The sequence below is a fragment of the Drosophila mauritiana genome, chromosome 3R (genome assembly GCF_004382145.1).
Source record: "Drosophila mauritiana strain mau12 chromosome 3R, ASM438214v1, whole genome shotgun sequence".
NCBI classification, from domain to species: domain Eukaryota; kingdom Metazoa; phylum Arthropoda; class Insecta; order Diptera; family Drosophilidae; genus Drosophila; species Drosophila mauritiana.
In genome coordinates, this window is record NC_046670.1 from 7,470,116 (window position 1) to 7,496,152 (window position 26,037).

The 26,037-nt window shown below is 41.4% G+C and overlaps 1 protein-coding gene across 7 annotated transcripts in view; it reads right to left on the reverse strand.

Annotated features, from left to right (window-relative positions):
• The window catches only part of LOC117142830 (dystrophin), a 134,194-nt gene that overhangs the window by 63,676 nt on the left and 44,481 nt on the right, over positions 1–26,037 (reverse strand). For 4 of the 7 annotated variants that reach the window (XR_004459576.1, XR_004459575.1, XM_033307055.1 and 1 more), the window contains 6 exons: positions 25,800–25,868; positions 25,400–25,490; positions 25,209–25,329; positions 25,012–25,145; positions 24,811–24,904; positions 24,666–24,746 (listed from right to left, as the gene is read on the reverse strand). Coding sequence is in view for 4 of the 7 variants with exons in the window: in XM_033307055.1 (XP_033162946.1) it covers positions 24,666–24,746; positions 24,811–24,904; positions 25,012–25,145; positions 25,209–25,329; positions 25,400–25,490; positions 25,800–25,868 (590 nt within the window). In the remaining 3 variants the exon portion in view is untranslated. Of the gene's footprint in view, positions 1–4,434; positions 7,054–24,665; positions 24,747–24,810; positions 24,905–25,011; positions 25,146–25,208; positions 25,330–25,399; positions 25,491–25,799; positions 25,869–26,037 lie in introns of those variants that run through there. The other 3 variants (XR_004459577.1, XM_033307056.1, XM_033307057.1) reach the window with 2 other exon arrangements.

A 26,037-nucleotide genomic window follows, 5' to 3' on the forward strand; every position in this document is an offset into this window, starting at 1 on the left:
ATGCTCAAAAAATCGAGTTTGGGGGCGTCTGAACAAATTGCAAAAACGGCGCATGCATTTCGTTTACTGCGAGCAGTTTTTCAGATTTTTTTCGCCACCCCTCCTCTTCCTTTTGTTGTATCAATTTTCCGACGCCATTTGCATAGCACTCGCCCTTACTCCCTTATACGCTCCCATTTCTTTGCAGCAATTTCCATCGCAGCCATGTTAACCCAGTTGCACCTGAAAAACGCCCCGAAGTTTGTTAGTTTGTTTGCCGGCGATGCTGCTGCTGCCAGAGAAAATATGTCAAAAATCAGCAGGGAAAAAAATGGAAAGACAAGGATCTGCCTTCGATTGCCTGAAGCTCTCATAACAAGAAAAGAGACGGAGATAGAGGACGAAGTGTGAGAGGGAGAGGGAAGAGATGGTAGCTACGCATATGCACTTTGTTGTGTATTGCATATGACGCCCTTTCAGAGGCGCCTGAAAGTATGCAAACAGTCTCGTTTCGTCTCCTATCGGCTTATATCTCTTCGCTGTGGAAAACAAAGTACTAAAAAAAAGGGGTAGACAAAAATAAAATTGTTTACTCTATGGCAAACTTTGCCCTGCTCTTCTGATCGTTCGTCTTCCATTTCAATCGAGGATGAAGTTAATCTTAGTAAAACCATTGAACTTATTTGAAAGCCATTTGGAAGAAGGAAATGTGGCAGCAATACGCATTTTAAACTTACATTGTAATTTGTTATGAAAGCATTAAGATTTTGTAATATATTTGTACCTTTACTAACGAAAAATTACCTACAAACACGAGCTCTCATTTTTTATCTTCAATAAATGTTCTTATTTTAGATTAAACTTGAATTTCTTTCGTTCAATGAAATTTTCAACTTTTCTCACCTTGCTCGAAATCAATTAAGATAAAATTGGCGAAATTTTTAAAATTTAATTTGCAGTTGTCTCCGGAGACTGAAAAAGTTGATTCAATTTCACTTGATTAAGCCACCCGCTTTTCGGCGGCTCTACGTTGTGGCTGTCTCTCTTGCTCCCTATCTGGCTCTCCCTCTCTCTCTCTCTCTTTCCATCTTCCTTTGACTGCATTTGGCTGTCCCTTTCCGACCGTAAGTAATGAAGTGCTTTAAATATTAAAACCAATTTACGCGACAACATACGCGTGTTATGACGCTTGTTACCGGACTTTTGTTGGCCGCTTTTTTGTTGGCCTTTATTTTTCTTGTTGTTGGGCAACCAAAAAAGGGAAGCAGCTGACATATTTCCATGGGTCCATGGGTCGGTGGTCCAGTGTCCCTGTCCAGGACCTGTGTCCTGGTAAACTTTTGCAATTAATCAAGATAGGCTGGTCGGCGGAATGAACATCGCCATTTACATGGAACCAACATATGGCTTGCTCGGACTCCCTTTCCCCCTCACACCGGTCTATTTCCCTCTCTCTCTCTCTCTGCCCCTAGATTGCCACGCCCCTCTCCTGGGAATGTTGTAGGTGTGTAAGTGCGTGTTTGTGTGGGCGACAAAGATTAATAATAATAACTGCGACTAGCCCAGCGGTTGGTCAGCAAGTGGCATAATCATGATTTATGACACGCAATTAATAAGCGACATGGTCAAGGGGGCGGCGCGACGGGCAGTGGGCGTGGCTCTGCGGCAAACACGGCGTTGAGCCTCCAATTGAGAGCTGTTGACAATGGCAATTCCACCATAACTCCAACCCAAACACCACCCACTTTGTCACCTGAGTCCCGGGGATTTTCAGCACTGAACAATTGCAATTATTTTAAGCACGCACTTTGCTGCTACCTTTTGCGGTTTTTAATCAAATAGTGAAAAAGCACTCTTCCCGCAGGTCAATCAACGTTGAATTGGCAGTAAATCAAAACATTTATACGAAAATATAAAATATTATTTGATATATAGATATATGGGCAATGTTTTTTCTTTCACTCGCTAGAAACAACAAATATGTTATTTAAACGATACGGAATTGTTATAAAGTACTTAACCAACTGTAACTGACAATTATTAAAACTGAAAACAACAACTTTTTGTTTTATTCAATCGACGCTATTCCATGTTGAATCCATACAAATTGGCTTATCGCCAACCATGTTGCGCAGTGTAATTAACCGCAATGTCCGCTATAGTAATTAAAAAGTTATTTTTTGGGTTTTCACGCCTCCGCAAACAGCGCACACACACTCACACGGACACACACAGCGCACAACAGACACAGACACAGGCACACAATAAACATTAAAGGCCGCAAAATTGCATTTGTTAATTGCTCGGAGGCTAAAAGTGAATTCCGGGTCCTGGCGCGGTGGCAATCCTTCTGGTCTGTAATAATACCCGTAGCCCTGTTGGCCGTCCGCTTTTGTTGTTTGCGGAGCTAATTAAAATAAATGTCATTCGGCCAGGCTGTCAATAGTCGAATAACCGAAATGCTTGTGGGTCCTGCGGACGACGCGTTGATTTTGCACTTCATTTGCTAAACAACGTGGTGGAAATTTCGCAAAAGTGTTTGGCGAAAAAGGGTGGAAAAATGTGGGCGCACTGTTGCAGAAATAATTACTTTGTAATGCAAATTGTAAATTGTGAATTGTTGTGCAGTGGAAATGCAATTACTTCAGTTCAGCGTAATTGTTTGCAATTGCATTATGAGTAGCATACTTTTCGGCAGCACTGTGTGCGTTCATGGATAGCATCAAACTTTTATTGCTTGCGTTTGGTGTTGTTTTGTTGGAAAAATACAAATACTGAGGCAATTGGCTAAATGAAATAAACAGGCCAGCCTCAGGCTGTAAAACTGTTTGCCCCAGAAATTGTCTCAAATAAATGGCAATTTATTCCCTTCTGGAATTTTGCAGAGAACACAACATTTGCATTCATTTTTAATTGGCCACTTCATGTTTCAGTTATGCTGGAGGAATATCTTTCGCAAATTGGCAAAAATGAAACGAATGTTGTTTAGAGCTGTAGAATATAACGAAATACAGGTTGAATAAATAAAAACTTTTGGCTAACTAGAAATTACCAAGTAACCACACGTATACAGATGTTTGCAATAAAAATCGTAACGTCAGGACTCAAATACATCGTAGTTTACTAATATTATTGAATTGCAGTTAAATTTCAAGTTATTTTTGATTTAAGACACAATTCACAGACCTTAAGCGCACTGTGCTTGCCACATTTCCAGCTTTGTTCGGCAAACTCATCAGAGCAGATATATAAACTGGAATTTGTCACTTCATGCGTCCCCAAGGAGTCGAAGAAAGGACTCCAACACGTTCACACATGAACCCTTTACATTCATAGACCTCTCCGCAGACCGCATACATTTAAATCAGGCCCAAACCCCAGAAAAGGCAATGAACGTTACGACCGGGCCGAGATCTTCGTGTCCCGACAAAGCCAACAATTAGTACTAGTTTCCATTTGTCATTAGCAATATTGTTTTATGCGAGCGGAAGGACACGAAATCCAGGACCTGAACCGAGTGTGACCGAAAAGAGGTGTTATTAAGACGACGAGAGACAATTCCGCCTCAGCCTCGCTTGGGATTTGATTTATTTAGCATATCAACCGGCACAGGATGATATGCCCTCTGATTATCCACATTTGCCAGCTTTTCCCCGGCACCCGTCTCCCTTGATTACTTGATGGCATCGCCATCATTTGGTTTTGGTGTGCGGCGTGTGCCAAGCTTTATGGCCACTATGTGCCACCGAGAAATTCTCGATTAAAATTTCAATTTCGGCCTGGGCGAGATTAGTTTACTTGCTGAGCGAAATGACTTTGTAGTTTATTAAAATTAATTGGCTCTGAGCAAATTTGGTGAAAATTGATGGAAATTGATCCACGCCCGCACTCTCGCAAGTTTAACTTTCTGGGTCATTAACTGATTTGATGGCTTTTAGCCACACACAGTGAGTGCACGAAAGACTTTTGGCCAGCCGGAGATAAGCGCAGTGACCCGGACCTGGTCACTCCGATGATGATGAATTATGTAAGGCAATAAAACCGTATCTGATGTACATGTGCTTTTATGGTTGTGTGGGGTGGGGGCCATTCTTAAATTTATTCGCCAGCATGCTTGACTTACTCATTAAATTGCAATTTTGCGGAAGAGGGTGTACATACCTGCAAGAGAAATAAGGATTTAAATTAGCAATACATATGTACATAAAGGCACATGGGGGTAGGAAAACTAATTACGCCTGCTGCTGACATAGGGTTTATAATAATTATATTTGATTTGCGATATGCGCTCTATGTTTGAAGAGCTTCTGAGCTTAAGAACCAACAAATCAAACAACTGAAACATTTAAAGTACATTTAATAATATTTCAATATGTTCATAAACTGGTAAGAACGACTTTATTTATAAGGGGTAATGCTAAAAAGAAGGTTATTCAACTGTACCATTAAACCCACCTGACTCAATCGATCCTGGCTGTCGATTATATCGATGAACAGCCGCATGCGATCGTCGAGAATCTGGAAACCGTTCCGCGGCTGCAGGAGCAGGTTCTGGACCGCCTCGCGGATGCTTCCGGGAGTTGTGCTGCAGGAGCTGCTGTTATCATCGCTAGCGAAACCATTCTGAATCTGCTGCTGCTGCTGATGTTGCTGCTGGTGGGCAGGCAGTTGCTGCTGCTGATGCGCCTGGTGTTGCTGCTGCAGCTTCAGTTGCAGCGAGTGCTGACGCAGGGCCTCCGAGCACTTGCGCAGATAGTCGTAGGAACCTTTCGATTTGTACTTGTCGGCCATGGCCTGAAAGCTATCCAATATCTCATTGAAGTCGGTGATCATGGGCGCAGTGGAGGGCGTGGTGGTGGCACTCGAGGGCGTGGTCACGGATCCTAGCGAACTGTTCGACTTGCTCATCACCATCTGCTGCAGTTTGGGGGAGGTGCTGTATGGCGAGCTGGTTATGACCCGGAGTTCCGTGGTCAGCGAACTGCCGCCGTTGGCAGCTAGACTCTTGAGGCTATTGCTGCTGGCGGAGCTGGGAATCGCCTTGCTGGGACTCAGGGCCTGCAAGTCCTCGCTCATGAGTCTCAGATTGTCGGAGATTTGATGAAAACTTTCCGAGGTGACCAGAGAGTGCTCCCTCTGCTCCAGTTTGCCATTGCTGCTGCTGGGTATTATGCTGCTTTTGGGTCTCCGACGTGTGGGTATGCCATTAGTTTGGCCATTGACCGCTACTCCTCCTGCCGCCGCCTGCCCGCCCACTACTCCGCCACCCGGCGTACCGGACGTAACATCCGGCATCTGGAGCGGCTTCGAGATGAACGAGTCCAGCGTCTGCGAGCTTGTCATCTTGGGCTTGTCCACACTCTCAGGTATTTTATTGGCGCGTATTGCATCGAGGAATTGTCTCAGTTGATCCGAGGGCGTGGGCGTTGGCTCCGGTTCTGGCTTGGCAGTTGTATTGGGAGTCACCAACGAATCGGTACCGTTCCTTTTCAAGGTTGACGTGGGTTTCAGGACATCATCGGGCATATGTTGCTGGTACTCCTGTCGCATGCTGCTCCTGATGTTGTCCAGAAAAAGTCGCAATTGATTGGAGGGCGTTTGGGCCTCATTGGCCTGGCTGGTGGAGAGAGAGGCCAGTGATTTGCTAACAATCTCCGGGGAAATCATATTTGGCTGAAAGTTGTTATTGCCGTTGCTGCCCGTGCTATTATTGCAGGTTGTCGGTGTGAGCAGGTTGAGATTAGTCTGACTTTGTTTGGCCAGCTGCTGTTGTCTTTTGAGCTCCGAAAGTAACTTGGCCTGTTCCGAGTACTTGCGCACACTTTCTGTTATGGTTCTAAGTTGCTCGGAATAGGCCCGCAGCTGGTGTTCCAAGTACGCCTGGTCCGGAGCAGGTGCAGCATAGCTCATGGGCCTGGTTTGATCGGCTTTGCTACCATTCTCCGCCTCCTGACCACCATGAAAGCTGATGGAGTGTCGCATGGTGTTCACCTGACTTCCGGCCGGACTCATTAGCATATTGTCCGCACTGTTGCTTTTCTTGGGACTCTTTTGGCGGCTTAGTGTTCCGTTGTTGTTATTGCCATTTCCGTTGGGGAAACGCCTTAGCGGTATGGGTGGTGCTTCGCCTTGCAGACCCCCATTGAAGCGATCCAAGCTTCTGGGTCTCTGGGTGCCATTACCATTGATCTGGCCATTTATGCCAGCCTGCTGCTGCTGTTGCTGCTGCTGCAGTGGTGGCCGCGGAGTGCTCTGCGATCTCCTTGGCACCACTGGCGCTGCTGCCGGTTTCCGGTGCAGTGGTACCGGTGGCGCAGGCTGCCCATTTGTGGGACTCTGTCTATACTGCTGGAATAGTGCCGCATACAGGGTCTCCTTATCGCCGCCATTGGCTGTTGCTGCGGCCGCTGTAACGGCATTACGCAACTGTTGCTGCTGGCGGGATAGCTGCAATAATCGCTGCTGCTGCTGGGCATTGTAGTCCACAAAACTGGACTGGGCGGGCGAACCGCCCACTGCGATGCTGTGAGGACGTTGCTTCAATCCGCGCAATCGCGATGGTTCCGCATACTCGGGCATTTCATAATTGCCAGAACTTGCAGATGGGGCTGGCTGAGAACTTGATAGGCCTGTTGGCACACCGGGCGCAGCTTCTGTGGGCGACGGACTGTTGAGGAAGGGATTATTGCCCTTTAGTGCGATCGGCTGGGCAGCTCCTGGCAATCCAGAACTGGGCAACATGCTAGTCAATTGGGGCGGCGGACCGGGAGAGCTTTGCAGGGCCTGTTGCTGCTGCGTGGTGCTACCTGGATACAAAAGCGATTCGCTGATGTGCAGGTCCAGTTCGTGGGCGTTGGGCTTCGCGTATATGGGGTTGCTTCGGGCGGGGGGCGTGGCAGCTGCAGGATAGCCGGTAATTCGAAAACCATTCATACTGCTCGTTGGCTGATGCTGCTGCTGCTGTTGTTGCTGCTGCTGATGCTGCAGTTGCTGCTGTTGCTGCTGCTGCTGCTGTTGCTGTTGCCGTTGCGCAATCTTGGCCGTTATTGTCGTGGTCATGGCGCATTCGTTCCTTTTGGCCCGGCCATGAACTGTTCGTTAGCCAATCAAACCATCAGTCAATCAATCAATCAACCACTCAGACGGCTGTATTTGTATTCGCTTTTTTGACATTCAATTTAATTGCACTACAAGGTGCAATTAGTGAAGATTCACTTTAAATATACTGGACACGGACGGAAAATTTATTATTAACACATTGCATTCAAAAGAGCATGATACATTTTCGTACTCTTAGGAATGAATGTGATTTATTATTGTTTTATTGTTACATTTTACGTGTTCAAATTTATTATATTATTATATCTGGTATTTGTAACTATTCTTGTGGAAAGTGTAAGCAATATTTCATTTGAGATTTGAGATCCCATTTCATTTCCATAGAAAACATTAACATTCTCTCATTTCAACATGTTATCCCACAAATAATATCATTGAATAAATGGGGAATATATTATGCAAATAACATCGACAAGAACTCGAGCCGGTAATACATTTTACATGAATATAATAACCTAGCAATTTGTTCAATACCAATGCCAGAGCATTTGCATTGTACGAATGCAAATTTTCATTTTGCATTAGCCAAGTCAAATATCAAGCAGAACAACTATAGGCAGAAACACTGAAGGGAAAGCGAATTTCCAAGTGAATTTTCACCAAGTTGACCAAGAATTTGCACACTGAAATGTTTGAAAACTTAAATGTTAGTTGCTGCGGTCTCTTTGAACAAAACTATTTATGACATTGTGTGTGTGTGTGCAAGGGAGTGACCCCTGACCCTTTTCCAAACACCACTCGCTTGCCTTCTCCAAAGTGTCAACAGCAGGGAAAACAATGGAATGGAAAGCATTTACACGCTTTAGAGCGTAAATACACCATTAAGGGAAATGATACCCGGTAAAGGGGAGTGCGGTTGTGTGGCTTAGAACTCGGCGCAAACATAAATATTTAATAAAAAATGCGCATAAATTATAACACACAAATTCGAGCTGAAATAAGAAAAACCAGCAAATGAATGCGGCCGAAGGGAAAATGGCCGGGAAAGCGGAAAGGACGAGCAAAACAAGCCATAAGGGAAATACGCGCGAACATGTAACAAAATGCACATATGAATATGTAGATAAAGCGAGACGGCGCGATGAAGGAGTGAGACGGGTACAGTGAGTTACATGTGCCGAGTGGGAAGATTAATTTTCGTGGTGACTGTATTTGCACTGGCCGAAATTTCAGCTATTCTGACCAACTTAGGGTTACAAACGATTACAGAAATTCAGTAGTAATTCAATTAAAATTAAATAAGATAATCAAAAATAGTTTAAATTTTGTTATGCCAATCAAGTTATCCAATATTAGGCTTCGTCCATTATTTTCAATGAAATGTGAATAGTGAGTGGCACTTCATTTCAAGCTGGCATTATTTTAATCAATTTTGGATTACCTATCACAAATTAGTGTAGTTCAGTAAACATTGGATGACCGAAAGGCAAACAAACACTCATGTCAACAAACATTCGTCTACAAATTTCAATCAATGAAAATCAAACGGCAATTTAACAATTATTATTCCCTTAAGAACCAACCTGTCATGGATTCCCCTTATCAAAAACACCAAGAAGCATGCAATTGCTAATCTAGTGTAAATTAATTTGCTAATGTGCGAAATAATTCCGAAATGAGAGCAAACAAGGCGAGGCATTTTTCGAGCTGTGTAAACACTGAGAAGAGGAGCTGCTGCACCGTGATGCACTTTGTCAACTCGTCATGCTACGTGCTCAGCTGTCTGAGCTCGGGGTCCTGGGATTCCCCGTCTCTCCGGCTTTGTGGTTTATGACTAGCTGTGGGGGCAAAGGTGCGGAGAAAGCCAGGACTTCTTCACATGGATAGTGTGTCAGTGTGCTAGGACAGCGAAGGGTTGACGGGAATGAGGTGCGGATGGCAAAAGTAACTTGTATCAACACTTTAGCACATGCATAGCAAACTGAAGAGACCCACTTTGCACACACACGTGGACACCGAGAGAAAACAGGTGTCTGTTTGTAGCATATCACTTTTAATAATCCATACAACTCACTGCAGTAACAGTAGATATCTTTAGATATTTTTCAGATATCTAACTGATACTGTCATCATTTTCTTTGCTCACTTTATATTTATATATATTATTGGAAAGTAATAAGCCTTTTTTCTCTGTGTAGACCCACCTGCTGACCCTCTTGAAGCATTGCACCCTGCAGCAGCGCAGGGCACACAAAATGCCAGCCATCGTCTTGACATATTTGGGTTAGATTTGCTGCTCTTGCTCATTAGGAATTCCGACTAAATTCTGGCCGCCTGCCCCTGCGCCACTTCCTGCATTTGCCTGCTAATGAACATAACTCTGGAAGGATTCCTTGCCAACAGAAGGCCGACAGACAGCAGAGAAGTTTTCGGGTTGTTTGTGTAAGTTTTAAATTAATGACAGCATATTTACTTGCGGCCCAAGCCGAAGAAAAGGGGAACACAGCTGGTGCTGCTGCTGACCAGAGCAACTTGAAAATAGATTAACAAAAATTAATGTTATGCTCGGTTTCCAGTTCTCTGATGCGGAATCAGGTCCTGGGCCCTGGAAATTAAATAAGATGTCCTGTCACTGTCACGAGCCCAGCGTTTGTTGTTTGCCAACTGTGGCTTTGAGTGTGTGGCTGATGAATCTTCCTCGGTTTCCTCGGTCTTTATCTGCCCCACTGTCTTACGAGGAATTTGATTTAATTTGTGGCAAGCAGTGTCTTGAGCTGAATCTCTATCTGGTTTTTGCCATCATTTGTTTGCATTGTTGTTCGTGGTTTGTTTAGAAAGCGAGTTTTCAGTTGGCAAAGATAAATAGCCCAAAAGGACGCCTTTTAAGAAAATATTCCTCGAGTTACACGATCTTTAAATGCCACTTTTTAATCAATCCACACACACTGCGAAGTACTTTTGCTCAAATTATAAATCTCTTTCGAAAACATTTCAAAATCGAAATCAGTGTTTGGCTAGTTGAATAATTGAGTTTTCAATTTGCCAGCTGTAACCGCATCTTTCGCTAATAAAACTCACCATAATTTAATTAAAAGAAAACAAATTACCCAGACACATGCTGATGAGAAAACCTCATTCAATGATTTTCAATTAGTGCTGAAACCTAATCAAACTAGCTGCAGCAGCAAAATCTGACCGCAAGGCGGTTACACGATGAAAAAGGATAAATTGCGGGGTATGGGTAACGCCAAAAGGGGGAGAAAATAGTGTAAACCAAATCCGAAAAGCCGGGAAAAACTTTCATTTAGAAGAAAAACCAATCGACTGAGCGGAAAAACCGAGAAAAAAGAAAAGGAGCTAAAAGTGAATCCTTCGCCGCATTCAAAAGTGAAAAGCTGCAGGAGCAACACACAGGCAAACAGTGATAACAAATGAACACGATGAGGAGCAAGGACTCGCAGCAAGAAAAAAAAATGGGAAAAAGGACTCCGTGCTTGTACTGCACGCCAAGGGCCAGGCTCAAACACTAAGCAAATAGACATGATAAATTAAAAAAGCAGAAAGCAAAGCAGCACAAGCGAAAAAAAGGAATGAAAAGCAAATAACGCGACGCATTGCACGCAAATCTCAAGAAAAGATTACAGCAACTCCACCTCCACCCTCACGCCCCTTTTCAATCCCACCGCTCCACCGACAAAGGGGCGTGGCAGACGCGGCGATGGCCGATGTGTGTTAAGTGGCATGCCCCAAAGGCGTCAAGAGTCACGCAGGATAAATAACAAACGACACTGATAGAAGGCAGAAGCGAGTCCTAGTCCTAGCGAATGGGCGAAAGGGAACGGGAGGTGGCGGGGGGCGTGGCAATGGGTTTGGAGTCTAAGCCCCAATGGGCGTGGCAACTGACGGGGCAACTGGCTTGTTTGGTTAAGCCTTCCAGCAGGTGCTAGCGTGTTTGAAATGCCAGCGATTTGCCATTTGCATAGTCGGGAATATGCTAGACTGGCAGGGTTGTCAGGGTTTTCAATTACAGCAAATATATATTAATTGGGAACGTAATATTTCTAATTTCATTTATGAAAACGAAATATTTTGTTAGTTTATGATCGAACTAATATTCTACAATTACAAATCGGAATGTCTTTGATCAACAACTATTTTAGGAATTCCAATATACAAACAACAAAAGATCTATTTGTATGGAATGTAAGAAAACTCGCTTGGGGAAAATAACATGGAAAACGCTTTGGAAAAAATAACTTAAAATAATAGCAAGTATTCTTTTCTGACCGATACAGACCACCAGCCAACCCTGTTTGCTTGGCAATTTATCAGGACGACACCTTCTGGCCAATAGACATGGCCAACATGGCTAATACTAACAAACCCATGGACGGCACCGACATCCATAGATATATAACCATGCAAACACCTAGAAAATACGCAGCCAAGTGAGAAATGAAGACGAGTTAGTTAAGAAGGAGCAAGAGGGGAGGGGGAGGGACCAGGAAAACCGGGGAAAGAGTAAAGCTGGCGAGAGATAAGCCCGCTGCAGTCACCTCAAGCCATCTGGCCAGCAACGGAAGTGGGGGTGCACAGAGAATCCTGCAGGACGACGGCATAAATCAGGATATACATATATAGACACGAAGAGAGTGAAGGCAGAGGATTGAGCGACAAGGACGGGAAGCGATAAAAGACAAAACGGGCCAAGGAAAGCGGTCCAAAGGCAAACGGCAACACTAATTGAAAAGCAAGGTAGAATTAATGGCTAGGGAAATGTAAGCGCTCCATAAAGCTTTTCTCTGCGAAAAGGGAAACCCATGGTAGACGGCTAAAGAAAAAGGAAATGCCAAACTAGAACGAAATGGTACTTAAGTTAGCCAATTTGGCGGCCATGCAGTCACCGCATTTTCCCCTAATTTTCCATTTCTCTCTGGTCGTTCCCTCTCTTTTCCACACTACCATCCTTTGGCACCGAAATAAGTTCTTTCGGTTGGAGAATTTTATTAACATTTAATTGAAATAGCCAAACAAGCAACAAATTAGCTGCCACAGGCCATATTCGTTGCTAGTACAGTGCGTTACGTTACTATAAAACCAAAGGAAAGTAATTAAGCGTGGTTTTCTCACAAATGTCCGAAGTGTCAAAAAAATATTTTAAAATATACCCGACGATTTTAAATATTTCCAATTTGTTTGCAAACCACTTTTTCCGATTAAATTTCCTATTAAATTTGTATCTCCTTATTCTTTTGATACGCACTGTCCACCGCCTGGAAATTAACACCCATTTAAGCTAGTTAATAACACAATCAGGATTCTTGGGCCAAGAAGGGGCGCAACGGAGCTGTCTTGGTCCGGGATCCGTTCTAGGCACTCAACTGAAAAGTTTTAATCCGCTAAAAGCCAACCGAAGTAGGATTATGGGCTTTTGGCATGCCATTGATTCGTTGTTCCACTGTGGCATGTCTGTGTGTGTATGCGTTTTATGATGTTGAAGGTGTGAAAATGGAAAAGGTGTGTGGGTTATAAAATAAACTCTTAACGGAAGTTATAAATAAGAAATAAAGCAGCCAAGACGGACGAACAAGTTAGGCAAAACTTCAGACCCAAGAAGCAAATTTAAGCCACAAATTAAAGCCTGTATTAGATAAAAACAACCAGACTAATCATTGCTAAACAAAGGCAATTATGTGGAAATTTATTTGGCTAACCTTGGATAGATAATTCAAAGTCCTTACTCGAGGGCACTTGCAATAACATTTATTATGTATACGCCCCGTCCGACAAAAATTATGACAAATAGGATTGAGTACTTTAGAACTCCCGCATTAATTCAATATTAATAGCAATAATCATCTAGATAATGGCTTGAGTTCAAAAGAACCATAACCGAATTTTAAGGCCATTTTAGGCCTTTCCATTTTTTAAAGGCGGAACGCAGTTATTTATTTATTATGCGACCGTTTCTTTTTGGGTTTCACAGCTGGACATTATAACTTGATTATTTCGATAATAAAAGTTCTGGGACGAACGTGCATCGAAAGCAAATTTCAAAGTTTAAGAAAAAGAAGGGAAGCCTTAAATAAAGAAACATTAAAAGAGGTACTATCGAAACTTGAACTATGTATGAAGGACCAAACACCTAATTGAACGGGGTGTGGATGAAGACGGTACCATTAATTTTGGACGAATGGAAATGCTCGAAAAACTTTTCTCTTTGCCATTTCAATTTTCGCCTTTTTCTTGTCATTTTCACGCTGCTGTTGCTGGCGGCGAAAAACTTTTTGTGCTTTCGCAAATAAAATCACAATAAACTAATTGAATTCAGAAAATCGTTTTCCATAGGAGTGGCTGGAATGCGGAGCGAATGAGAGCAGTGCGCGAAATTAATTCAATTGGCTAACAATAATAATTTGCACAATAAAAACGGCAACAATTGAATGAAGCAGAGCAAAACTTGGCCAGAGATTTAATCACACAATGAAAATCCACACTCCCTTTCTTCCCCTGGCCAGCTGTTACGTGATTTTCTCGAAGGTCCTGTTGCCTTTTAAGTGCCTGCCGCTGATAGCAAAGTAAAAGTTTGCTTTACTTGCTAAATTAATGAAATTGTTATGCAAAATCCGCAACTACTGGGAAAGTAAAATAACTACAACTAACAATAACCAAGTTGAACGTCCAATAACAACGAATTTCGCACAACTAAAAGCGAAGGGATTTGGCAGGTGAAGCAACTAAGTGAATTTGAAGGATGATAGTATAAATGGACAGGTGGAAAGTTACAATAATAAAACAGAGAATTTTAACAGACGATTTATATGAATTTATCTATTATATTCATAATTTTATTCTCTATTATTTATAATTCCAAGCAGTGTATGTTAAAAATTTCTCTAAACACTAGTAGTATTTTTCCGCTGTTGCAACTGAAATCCAAGTGTTCAACGTGGCGTATACGCAATATCAAGTGAAAACCACTCGAACAAGCACATAACGAAAAGTTTCCTCTTTCTGGCTTTGCCGTTCTATTTTTTGGGTTGGGTTGGGTTTGCTTCGGTTTCGGTTCTCTTTGCAAATAACCTCGGGCACGTTTCTTGGCTAACTGCTTACAAGTCCGGTTCTGTATTCCCTTAACCTCCCCAACAGTACTCGTATCGCATCTACCATGTACATTTCATTTTTATACGGCAACAATGCCGTTTTCCTTTTCCTTGTACAACACTTAAATCCCAATTCGTTTCGGGTGCAGGAATCACAGCTCAGATATCGGGCACATGGATGGACGGTGGGGGAGCACTTACTTAACATGCATGTATGGATATTTTATTGATACGCAACTGTGAGTGCCGCTGGGCGATTGGACACAAGAAGCAAGGAGCAAGGAGCCAGGAGCGGGGGAAATGGGAAAGTGTGGGAAATAAAAATGAAAATGTGTTGCGAGGCCTTTAATGCGTTTCGCAAGCATTTCGGGTTCTTGCCTCGAGGAGTCTTACGCACACAAAAGTGGAATGGCCCAATAAATGGCCATTGGCCAGAGACTAAAAGTGGGATCACCCACACTCGCCACTCGATATTCAGCTGCAGTCAGCTGGGGACTTTCGTTCGCAAGTCACATGGAAAACTCTTTGAGTTTTCACTTCTTTCGTAAGCCTTTACGAAACAACGTAATGCTGTGAAATCGGTGGCACTTACATATAACGAAAGAGTTCTCTTAAATTTCTTAGATATTTACTGATTTACTATACCAATTTATAAGTTACAAAAAAAGTAAAAAAAAGTTATAAGTTTTTACTCTTGACTATACATACTAAAGCGATTTCTATTTGAATTACAAACTTTATTGAAAGTGTATCTAATGTTCAATGTGTTCCGGTCAAAAAGTTCTTTTACCACTTTTCCAGACTCATGCGTCAAGATTGTTCATTCATCTTCCTTCGCCAGGATTTCGGCATCGAAGCGGGTACAACAATCAATAAAATTGAAGATTTGCCTTTTTCGCCCAGCCACACAAAAGTCATGCCAGCTGCTGCCCGGATTCATCCTCCCCAAACATATATATATATATATATATATATGGGAATATATATGAAAAGCGAGGGTGACCCCGTTCCCCGGGTGTCAGGGAATTTGCAAATGCCGACTGATTAATGACGCAATAATTGTTGGCACACGCAGTCTGAGCGGATGGATGGCCGAAATGTATTTAAGTTTCTGTTTTGTTTTCGCCCAAAGGCAAACAAAGTGTTAAAAAATTGACTTTCGGCCGACCATTGGCCAAAAAGGATCAATGGCTGGTCGTTGTTCGGGCCATTTGATGGGATTATTATCGTGTTCTTAGCCCTTTTGGAATTTGATTTTGCGGAAAGCTTTTGTCGGGCGCACCCTTAAGTTCCATTTCGTTACGTTCAATTTACCAAATTGCTTCGGTGGCAAATGGAAATTTCAACTATTTTCCCCATTGGTTTTTCTATTAGCGGTTCGAAGTCTCTGGGGTCTGAGATTCGTGAGCTTCAGCTGAGACGCTTAATGATGATTTATATTTGCTTTGAGCTTTGAATTGCTTGGTTAATTAAAGCAGTTAAGCGGCTGGGGTTTTTCGGGGCTTCCAAATGAATTTCAATTTCCGCAATGATAAGTGGCATTTTAAATGGTTTTCTGATTGAAACTCATTGAAAGGCGTCCTAGATAATGATCGCTAAGTAATTCAACTAATGTTTATTTTGGGGAGGGTTCTTGCCCATTGCATCATTGAATCAAAGACAAAAGGCAATTGATTGATTGACCAATAAAAGGAAATCTTATTTGGGGTTAAACATTGTTTGTAATATTTGTACCTCCTTGCTGTTTCTTAACTTGTTATAAATTAGTTGCAACCGATCATCACCTCGTTTCTTTTCCTTTTATAAAAAAGCATAATGTGTTATGCCATAGTGCAAATTCCTTTAGGACATCATATCCCCAAGCATATTTATACATATATTTATATATATAATCCCACGCAGAGCAAACAAAGCATAATTAGCAAAAGAAGCAGAAAGGGGCTCCTCTGAAGGTGTTGAAAATTACGCATTAGAGAGGGGAGAACGGAAATGAAGTACAAATTTTCTAGCTGCTGCGATTTATGTCGGCCAGGGATCCCAAAGGATATTTTCCGGCGAGCCGACTTGGGATGAGATGATGCAGGTAAAGTCGGTTGCCAGGCGCGCTAATTTGCTAAGCTCGCTTACACATTGGAATTGGGTAAAGTACAGTAATGTCTCCCCCCAAAAAAGGGGGTTCCCCCAGGGAAGATCCTGGCAAAGGCTTTTGCGGTATTATCATTAGAATTTAAATTGCCTTTCGCCGCTGGAGTTGCTGTAGTTGCTTTCATGGCGTCGTTAAGGTGAGGGCAAATAATTTGTGGCGCCACCGCTGGCATATTTTTTATGAGCTTATTTACCCTTCTGCCTGGGTCTCTAATTTAAGCGCCTTTTCTTTAAGCTCTTTTATCTAACTGAATATTTAATTAACCGCACAACGAGAGTTGCCTGTGGAAAAAGTGAAAACTGTGTGGAAAAGCATACGAAGTGACAGAGAAGAATTGGGTTAATCCGACTACAACTAAAAATATTATCCAAGTTGAAGGAAAACTTTTGGGAGGAAAAACTTCGTTTCGGGGTTTTCCGCTCCACCTCGCTCTCGCTCTCTCTCTCTCTTTTGCTCGCATGGTTTTTACACAATTTTTATCTTATTTAACTTTTATTATCTTGGAGCGTGATAAGCCTTATCTGCCATGTGTTTTGTATGGCTTGTTCGACTTTTGCTGCCTTTTCTGCCGCTGGCATTTCCAAATAGTTGTGAGTCTTATCACAACAACGAGCCACAATGGTCCAGTACACAAGCATCAGAGGCAGCACCACCCACCACCACCCATCACCCACATTTTGTGGTTGGAAGGGCACATCAACTGGCACCAACCACCATCCCCCTGAACCACATGTCTCTCATAATCTGCTGTAACTTTCTGGCCCACTGTTAACTGACATTTTTTGGTTTTGCGGTTCGTTACTGTGACTCTTTTACGCTAATTTGGCCAGCTAAAACATGACAATAAATAATAAAAAATTTACACATAGAGACTTTATATTACTTTGCAATTTATGTATGTCGCCGCCTAGGAGATGACATTGAAATTTTGGTGTGGATTTAATATATCTCTTATGTGGTTGGCTGCCTTTGGTCTTATTTTAGCGCATGTCTGGAACATGTTTTTCTGTTTACATTTGGCATATCTGCTTTTCTTTTTTTTATTTTCATATTTTTGATTGACAATCGCATGTTTGCAAAAATATTTGCAGAATCAGTATATCTTTAAAATATATTTTCCACGAATTTTTATTTCCTTTCCTTTAAAAAAGTAATAAAATAAAAACATAAAAACTAATGTGGAATTAAAAACTTATTAAAAATATCTCTAATTGTAAATGTTTTTTTTTCAGTGAACAAGTTTCCATTTTCTTGTTTTTATGGCAGTTCCGCAGATGCTGTCATGACATTTGCCAATTGTGAGTGAATTGTGTCGAAAATTTTTCGTTCTGGCCTCTGGAAAAGAATTTGGGACTTTTCTTTCCTTTTTTTGTGATTTGGTGCAACTGTCGGAAGATTGTGTTGATTTATTTGGTGAAACGTATTTCTTGGTGCAGCTTTCAAGCCAAATATTGATGGGAATGCAAATTCTCGGATTGATGGCACTGGACATAAACAAATGTGCAGAGGTGCTAATTTTAAATGACAAAAATGTAAACTGAACCAAAAATGCCAACAGGGAGTTTAAGGAGAATTTTGTCTTGCCTGTTTAACAAATCAAATCGAATCGTTTGGCCTTAAATTGTTAATTGTTATTAAATAAGTAACCCGTTTCTGGGTAAAGTAATTTAAAGCAAACTGTTTTCTCATTAACTAAAGCCATCATCATTTATTGTAAGCCATCTTAAAACTGCCCTTCAAAACATCCAAAACTAAGTTGAGGCCCAAAAACAGAAAACCTTGTAAAAACCCGCTTTTAATTCCGCCCACACTGAGTTTTGCCACAAATGATAATGCATTTTTAATATGCACATAATTCTCTTATATTTTCTCGCAAAAGGACAAAGATATGAAAGACCTGGCCAAAAAAAATATTACAATAGAACCTAGAGAATGAAAAGGGTGCGGAAAAGCGTTGGGAAATGCGGTGGCAAAGCGGAATAAATAACATTTAGTGTGAGCGCTGAGAACATGCGAAAATGTAGTTAACATTGCAAAACAGTAACGAATGAAGTGGAAATGGAATTGAAAGCGCAAACACACACACACACACACTCACACTTAGAAGGGGACGAAGGACTTCAGCACAAAAGTATGCAAGTGCTAGACAAAATGTCCGCGAGCGAAAGAGATGGCTTTCAAAAATAGAAAGAGCCGGAGCATATCTTTTGTGCTGTTTTATGTCTGTCTCGGTTTCTGCATTTCCAGCTGCATAAAGTTCGCATTTAATTTCGTTGGCAACCCTTTTTCCGCAGGATCCCCCCTCCTGCTTTCACTCCATTTTTTTTTTTGCAGTTTTTTCCACTTTTTTCGCCGTTTTTCACAAATATCTCCTTGATGTTCTTGTTGTTTTTATCGCATGTTTGGCCGCGAGTTATCATTTCTAGAGGCACCCACACACATAGAGTCATACAAAACACTGTAAACATGTCACAGTGTCTGTGTGGCGTCTGCAGTTTTCCCCATTTCCCACCCGCTCCCATTTTTAGTTTTTTTTTTTTTTTTTGCTTGAAGCAAACAGGAAGCAGTCAGCCCAACACTGGCACAAATTAAATGCAATAACACGAGAATGCAAAAAAAAAGATATTATAGAAAAACGTAAAATAAAAGAGAGCCAAAGGAGAGCAGACTGGCATGAACCTCGCAGTTGCCGCACCGGAAACGCTGTGCAGGATAAAGGGTAGCCGAGTCCTGCGGAATGGGGCGGAACTGGAACTAGTGCCACGTTCAAGCAATTATAGTCAAAGTGAAGTTGTAATCTTCGGTGGGTCTCTTGCAGATGGCAATGACAAATAACTTTATCTGCCATGCAAGAGAAATGGGCGGCGGTGGCATGCTACAAGTATCCTTGCGGAATTTACACACGAAATTGGATGCCTGATTCTGAGATATGCGAGCTGGAGTGGATTGTAAAGTCGAGACGCGAAACATAAATTTATTATTTATGAGCTACGATATTTTAAGTAGAACAGCCAAGAAAGTAATGCTCGAGATAGAAAATTTAGGGAATTTATAACATCTAACTGCCTGTATGCCTATGAAGAAGAGAAATTATACTTATATATAAAGTCTAATCAGGTTGCACTTGCATTAAACGCAACATATGTACATATATAGTAATATTGTTTAGGAATATTTCCTATAAAACCTCAAAATGCAGCTTATCAAACACAAGTCAACCGTGCATTTGGTCCCCCGATTTTCACGATTCGCTGATCCTGGCGAGGCTCGAAAGTATGCAACACTGATGATTCTTTTTCCCACTTCCTCGCAACCGCCAGCTGACAAGAGGCCACTTGAAACTGGCTACAGTGGATTCAGGTCCACGGTACTCATCAGCAACTAACCATCGCGCACACATCCGCATGCTGTGGTCAATCCCGTCCAAATGGGGATGGAAAAAAAGGGAAAACAGGACAAACAACAACAAACAGGACCAGCAAAGCCTGGTCAATCGCCGGCGTTCAACGTCCAAGTCAAGGACCATTGCATTGCCCTCAAGTGGAACTCCGCCCTTTTATTTTTGCTTCTATGTAAACTTTTCTCCGCCCTTCGCTTTGCATTTGTATGTTTGCCCTCCCCACACTTCACGTTCTTTCCCCGGCTTTCATTTTTTGGCCACGCTTTGCGCGGCCAAATTGTGCTGCGGGCATGTGTTGTTATAGTTGTTAGTTTACGTGTTCTTGTTGCTTGCTGGGTTTTTTGGGCTCCACGGAGTTTTCCATTTCTGGCCGGGCGATCATTAAAGTTTGGAGTGTTCCTAATGCAGCCAGCATAACGTTTTTGAGCGGTTGACTTTTTTGACATCTCCACAAGAAATTTAATGGTAATGGGCTTTTAACAAATTTAAAATTGAGAATTTGTGGTAAGTATTGTTGTTATTAAAGAGTTCTGTTAATGGAGAACTTTTGTGCTGGAGTTGTTTTTACTCTTAAAAGTTTTCAGCAGTACTTTTAAATAATGGTTATTAAAAACATCAATTTTAAAACCGCTTGGATTTTTATAGATTTTTTAATATTAATTACTTTACTTCGATAATTGCTAAATAATCATTTGATTCAGCTTCATAGCTTAAGTAATGCTTTAATAAATAATTAAAGCATTAAAACCTTTTCCTTTGTTTTAAAACACTACATTTAAAGCACACACTTAACACCCACAAAGTTTAATAGTTTGATAGGTTGCATTTAAATATTAAAACCCAAAATCGCTCTTAATGAAGCATATAACAAATGTGAAAACAGTTTTGATGCCAGCCAGCAAACGGCTAGGAAATCCGATTCGCAGATTATAACCTTTAACTAAATAGACAATTTGGCCGAAGAGCTGCCGGCCAAAATGTCGAGTTGCGCCACTAATCAAACAACTTTTCGAGGAACCCACGCAACATCAACATCAACAAACGCTTCAGACAATCGGTCAGACAATTTCAAGTGCTTCTAGCACACAAACTTCAAAGCCTACGCATTCCGTTGTTATTTGTTGTGAACTTGTTTTTGTATCTTTTTTGTTACTTGTTGCTCAGATGCCGCTGCTTTTGTTTCTGCTTTGGTTTTCTGGGCTCCAACAGGTAAGATCTCATGCCCCGCACGGCCAGAGGAAATAAAAAGACTTGACAAGCATTTGGAATCGGCGAGTTGACATTTGTTGTTTGGTCCGACTTTGAGCCGAGTGTTGACCAATGTCGTCTCCCACACCTAGAGTCTGGTTTTCCGGGCTGCGCGCCTCTAAAAGTGTGGAAATCTTGTCATGAATGAGCATTTCCCCGACTCGATTGTGTTGTCATTTGATAAATAATCGGCTTTCGCCTTTCCCCCAACCAATAATCTTGTTTTTCTATGCTAAATCGTGTTAACACGTCTTGGATCTTATGTGGTCGGCCCTTCGATGTCCCCAAAGAGAATTGAAAGTTTTTCCATATTACTATGTATTCCAGCTTCTGTGTAAGCTGCGATATTCTGAAGAGTATTTGAGAGGCTTGAGACGCTGAAGTTGATAATTATCTGGGTTAAGGCTGAGTTACAGCACAAAAAAATTAGAATGACACCTTAAGACTTTGTCGAGATGATAATAAACTATGACAATTTAGTTATCTTTATTTGTATGCTATTGTGCAAGTTGTTGTACTTCGGAACATGTGGTAAAGTGTTAGGTAATTTACATGCCTAAGAGATTACTGAAAGCAGCAGCAATTTGGATTTCAGAATTTAGAAAAATAGGTACAAATATGTTTGATTTTCATTTCAGTTAAGCCTATTTTAATTCATTAAATTTTGCTTTTTATCTCCATTCGAAATAAATAGCCCCAAAACCCCTAAGAAATTTCTTTACACTTTCCACAATTTTTGAAACAAACACACTTTTCGGCATTTTAAGCATCGTGCATTATTCAGGTTAAGCTATTTTCGCTTTTATTTTGTTATTCCATTTGTCTATTGCACGGATTTTTCGGTAGATTTAATTGGCACTGTAATAATTCTTAAGGCGATTATAATTGCCAGCGAGTTGAATTTTCATAAATTGCACATAAAATTTCAATTTCACTTTGCGCGAAGCGCACACAAGCACAGGGTCATTGTATGTGTGGTTGAGTGAAATATGTGTGCATAATTAATGCACATTTCACTTTAAAATGCACAGGCACACACACAAACACACGCCAATGCACATGCACTCGCTACACGCACACACACCAATACACTCACATTGCCATACAAAATGGCGACGGCTGTGACGCCTTTTCCGCCATTTGCTTTGAGCCGAGATTTGTGTTTAATTGTTGCATGGCGAATTCAATTTGCAAGTGTGCAATGCTGTTATGTCTGTGTGTGTGTGAGTGCGAGCATTTGCGTGAGTTGGTGAGAGTGCAATGCACGCCTCAAAGTAGGCAACGTATGTTAAGCCTTTATTCCTTTATCTTAATTCAAAAAGCTTTTAAAAGTCCCTTTTTTTTAGTATTTTAATTTATGAAATATCTCGTTATTTCTCTTTACTTTTTTATTTCGATTTTCGGCAGCGAATTAATTGGTAATGTTCACTTTAAATCGGAACCGGTTAAAAAAGAGTTGTGCCGTTTGGCGTTTTCCGTTAAGCACGCGCGACCGGGCGCATCTCAAAACACGAACTGAAATCCGAAACTGAAAACTCGACGCCAGCATCCACAGTCGACGGCGGCAGCGACGCCGACTGAGGCGGCGACAGAGTTAGCGAGTATCCGGAATGGAATCCGAAATAGCCAAAGTTCGGCGTTCTATCGGCATCGACAGCGAACTTCGGGGCCGAATGGTCGCGTTTTCCACATGTGGGAGTCGGCCATAACCCGAGATGATAACAACAACAGAGAGGCAAAACGACAACAGAGCGGACTGAAATGATTTTGGAGACCCGGAGAGACTTGCGAGAGACTCTTTGGCACCTGGGAGAGCGAAAATCAGCCGGTAGGTACCGTTATTACCTGCCGGCAAAGTAAACAAAAACAAAGCAGTGAAAGACCTAACCGACTTATGAAGGCCCTCACTTTTCAGTGATATGTTTCCCTATAATATAAACAAAATTAAATTGCATAGAAAGTATAATATTACAACAGATGGAAACAACAATTTTGTATTATTTCATAACTTTCCTGTTGTTTTATTTTACAGTCATTAGTTTAACCAAATTTAATGACATTCTTAAATATAAATATTGAAACGGGAAAAATGGAGACTTATTTTTCCCCTTATATCCAACAAAAAATAAGGTAAAGCTGGAGCTTTAAATGGGAAATACGCCTGCGCATTGAATATTTTGTTGAAGAACTGAATAATAATGGGAACAAACCGTGTCCTGGAAATTATCCTGTCTTTTAACCCATATTAAAAGCTTTCAATTAAAGCTTTTCGAAGGAAACCGAATTTCAAATAACTTTTAAATAATTAACGTGTACTTAAAATGTTCAAATAACAAGTTATACTTTTAAAAAATACTAATTATTTACTTACTTACTTAATTAAAATGTTAATATAATTTCCAAGTGTGTAGAGAAATATAAGTTCAGGGCGTATAAAAGGTATAAATATCATTACCAAAACGCTTATCGTAAGCCCTTTAAATCCTTAACTTCCTATCGCAGAAAATTTACATTTAAGCCATTAACAATTTAAACCATTAACAATGGAAGCAATAAAATAATTGTAATTGAATAGAAAACAGGGGGAGAGAAGAACCGAAAAGCTCAATGCTGCAGACAAAGCCACGAATATTGAAAAGAAAAGCGCCTTAAAATAATTATCTTAAATAGGCGAATGTAATTACAACAAAGAGGCAGGCGCACAAAACAATGAAAATGGGGCTGGTGATGACGCCACCCCTTCCCCCTCCCCACCCATTTTCTTGCCCGTCCCCCTCTCAACCAAGCCATTCAAATAAACAAACAAACAGACGCCGCAACATCACTTGAGAAGCGCGCGCGGCACACTGAACTCTCGAGAATATTGAGAGTGGTGCCAAAAGGGGCAGGGTCGGAAAATAGGGAAATTACTAGACCAAGGGGCGGGGGAAAACCGCTGCCAGATGAGTGTCACTGATAAGTGCATCCAGCAAGTGGGCAGAACTCATTTGTGGCCACAATGCCAATTTTGATTGCAACTGCAATCGAGACACTGAGTGCTCCGAGTGGAATACTTTGTATGGTTCCGCTTTGGAATCGAATTTGTATACGGATACGGATTGGGCTCATAATGGGCAAGTTCAAGTGGTTCAAACTCGGCCCTTGATCGGCTACAATAAATTAAAGCGGCCAATTCCTTCCGCTTATCCAAATGGATAATGGGAATACACAGAGTTAAAGAAAAACTTTTTAATTAAGACCAAAGGGAATCGATCGAACATAATTTAAAGTTCAATAACTTGTTAATAAGGCGGCGAAGAAAATGTTTAGAAAACGCGTTTATCTGGATTATTTTTGAGGTCATTCCTAAGATCATTTCTTTCTAAGAAAATCTCTCGAGTTAATTGTAACTAAATAAAATATAGTAAATAAAAGGATAAGACTTCCAATAAATTAATCTTATTTAGTTAATATTTCCCTTATATTCATATAAAAAATTCACATTATTTAGTATCACTGCATCCCATGACTGCTCATCATCTTTCACAGTTAATTCGCAGAGGAAAAGTCAACAAAAGCGAAAGGCAATAAACTTTCCACGGAGAGCAGATTGCTCTTTATACACAAAATAAATCTTTCAAGTGTCGTTCAATTGTTGCAGAACAAATATATCATTATGTCAGCGCAGCAGCAGGGTATATTTAAACGATTCCAAAGATTAAGTCGGCGAATGATGAAGTTGTACACTTACCTTGAACATTAATGGATTGCGTTCAATATCAGACTCGGCGTTTTCACAAAGTGTTTCCGTTTCCGAAAGAAAGGCAAGGAACTGCAAAAGGAATGTGAAACATTAAAATTATGTGTTTATTATGGCATTTAATGATAAATCTCACCTGATCCATGGCTCGGTCAAAAGATTGAAGGCTATGCACCGCTGCATGCAGTTGCTTACCACGATTGATGACTCCGCTGTTTAAGTTAGCATATCTGATAATTAAAACAAGAATCTGTTAGCAAAGAACTCATACTAATATTAATACAAAAGGTCCCTTAGAAATGTAACCATTTCATGCCCAATATTTCACTTGACTCACCTTTGATTGATGACCTCCGTCATCTTCTTGATCCTGGTGGTATCATCATTGGGATAGACGGCAATCAGTTTCTGGGTCAGCTCGTTGAAGATATCGAAGTGTTGTTTGTTCTGGTGCAACTCCGCATGGAAGGACTGCCAAGGGAAAGAGAGAGTGGGTGTGAGAAATGCCAAGTGTTGATGGTAGTTAACACATACCTTCTGCTCCTTCTGCTGGGCCTCCAGGATGTCGGCCGTGGTGGCGATGGTTCCCATGCGCTCAGCCCGCTGCTCCATGCGGGCCAGCCACTTCTCCAGCTCCAGGCGCTTGGCCTCGAACCTGCGGTTAATTTGAGGTGGTGAAAGGGGGTTAAGTGGTCGGTCGGCGGTTAAGAGGGGTGAAAACCTACCGCTGTGAGTCGCTCAGCATGTTTTTCAGTTGGGCAGCTCGCTGCAGGACACATTGCGACGTCTCATCCCAGTGTTCTCGCAATCGGGTCACTGTTGAACAATTAAGCGAATTAGTTATTGATGTCAGTGAATATCTGCTGTGTTATAGTTAAATAAAACCACATTAAATGTCAATAGTAAACAAAGATTAGCCCGAGTTTATCACAGTTCTCTTTGGTTTATTGCCCGGCCATGCAATTTAGTAGGTATAATAACTTTCGTTAGCAATTTGCTTGGTCAGCTCGGCTGGTTCAGGGTCATGTGTGTGCTGTTATGGGTTAAGCTTCAGCCCTGTGCGGGAGGCAGGTTGGGGTTAAGTGACAACACAAACGCACTAGATATATCCTTCGGTGTGGTTACCTTTCAGACAGCAACGCATATAATCTAAGTCCGCTGAACAGTGCGGTGCTAGGGAAAACTGTTTCAGCTCTACGAAGTCGAGGATCGAGAAGAAATAAATAAATTAACCAAACATAGAAAGAGTAAGCTATTTTCAAAAATAATCCTTATATGTTTAAAGAAATAAGGAAAATCCGCCAGTAATTTTTTGTTATATCAAAAAAAATTAACAGTAAATTATAATATTTGTAAAATTAAA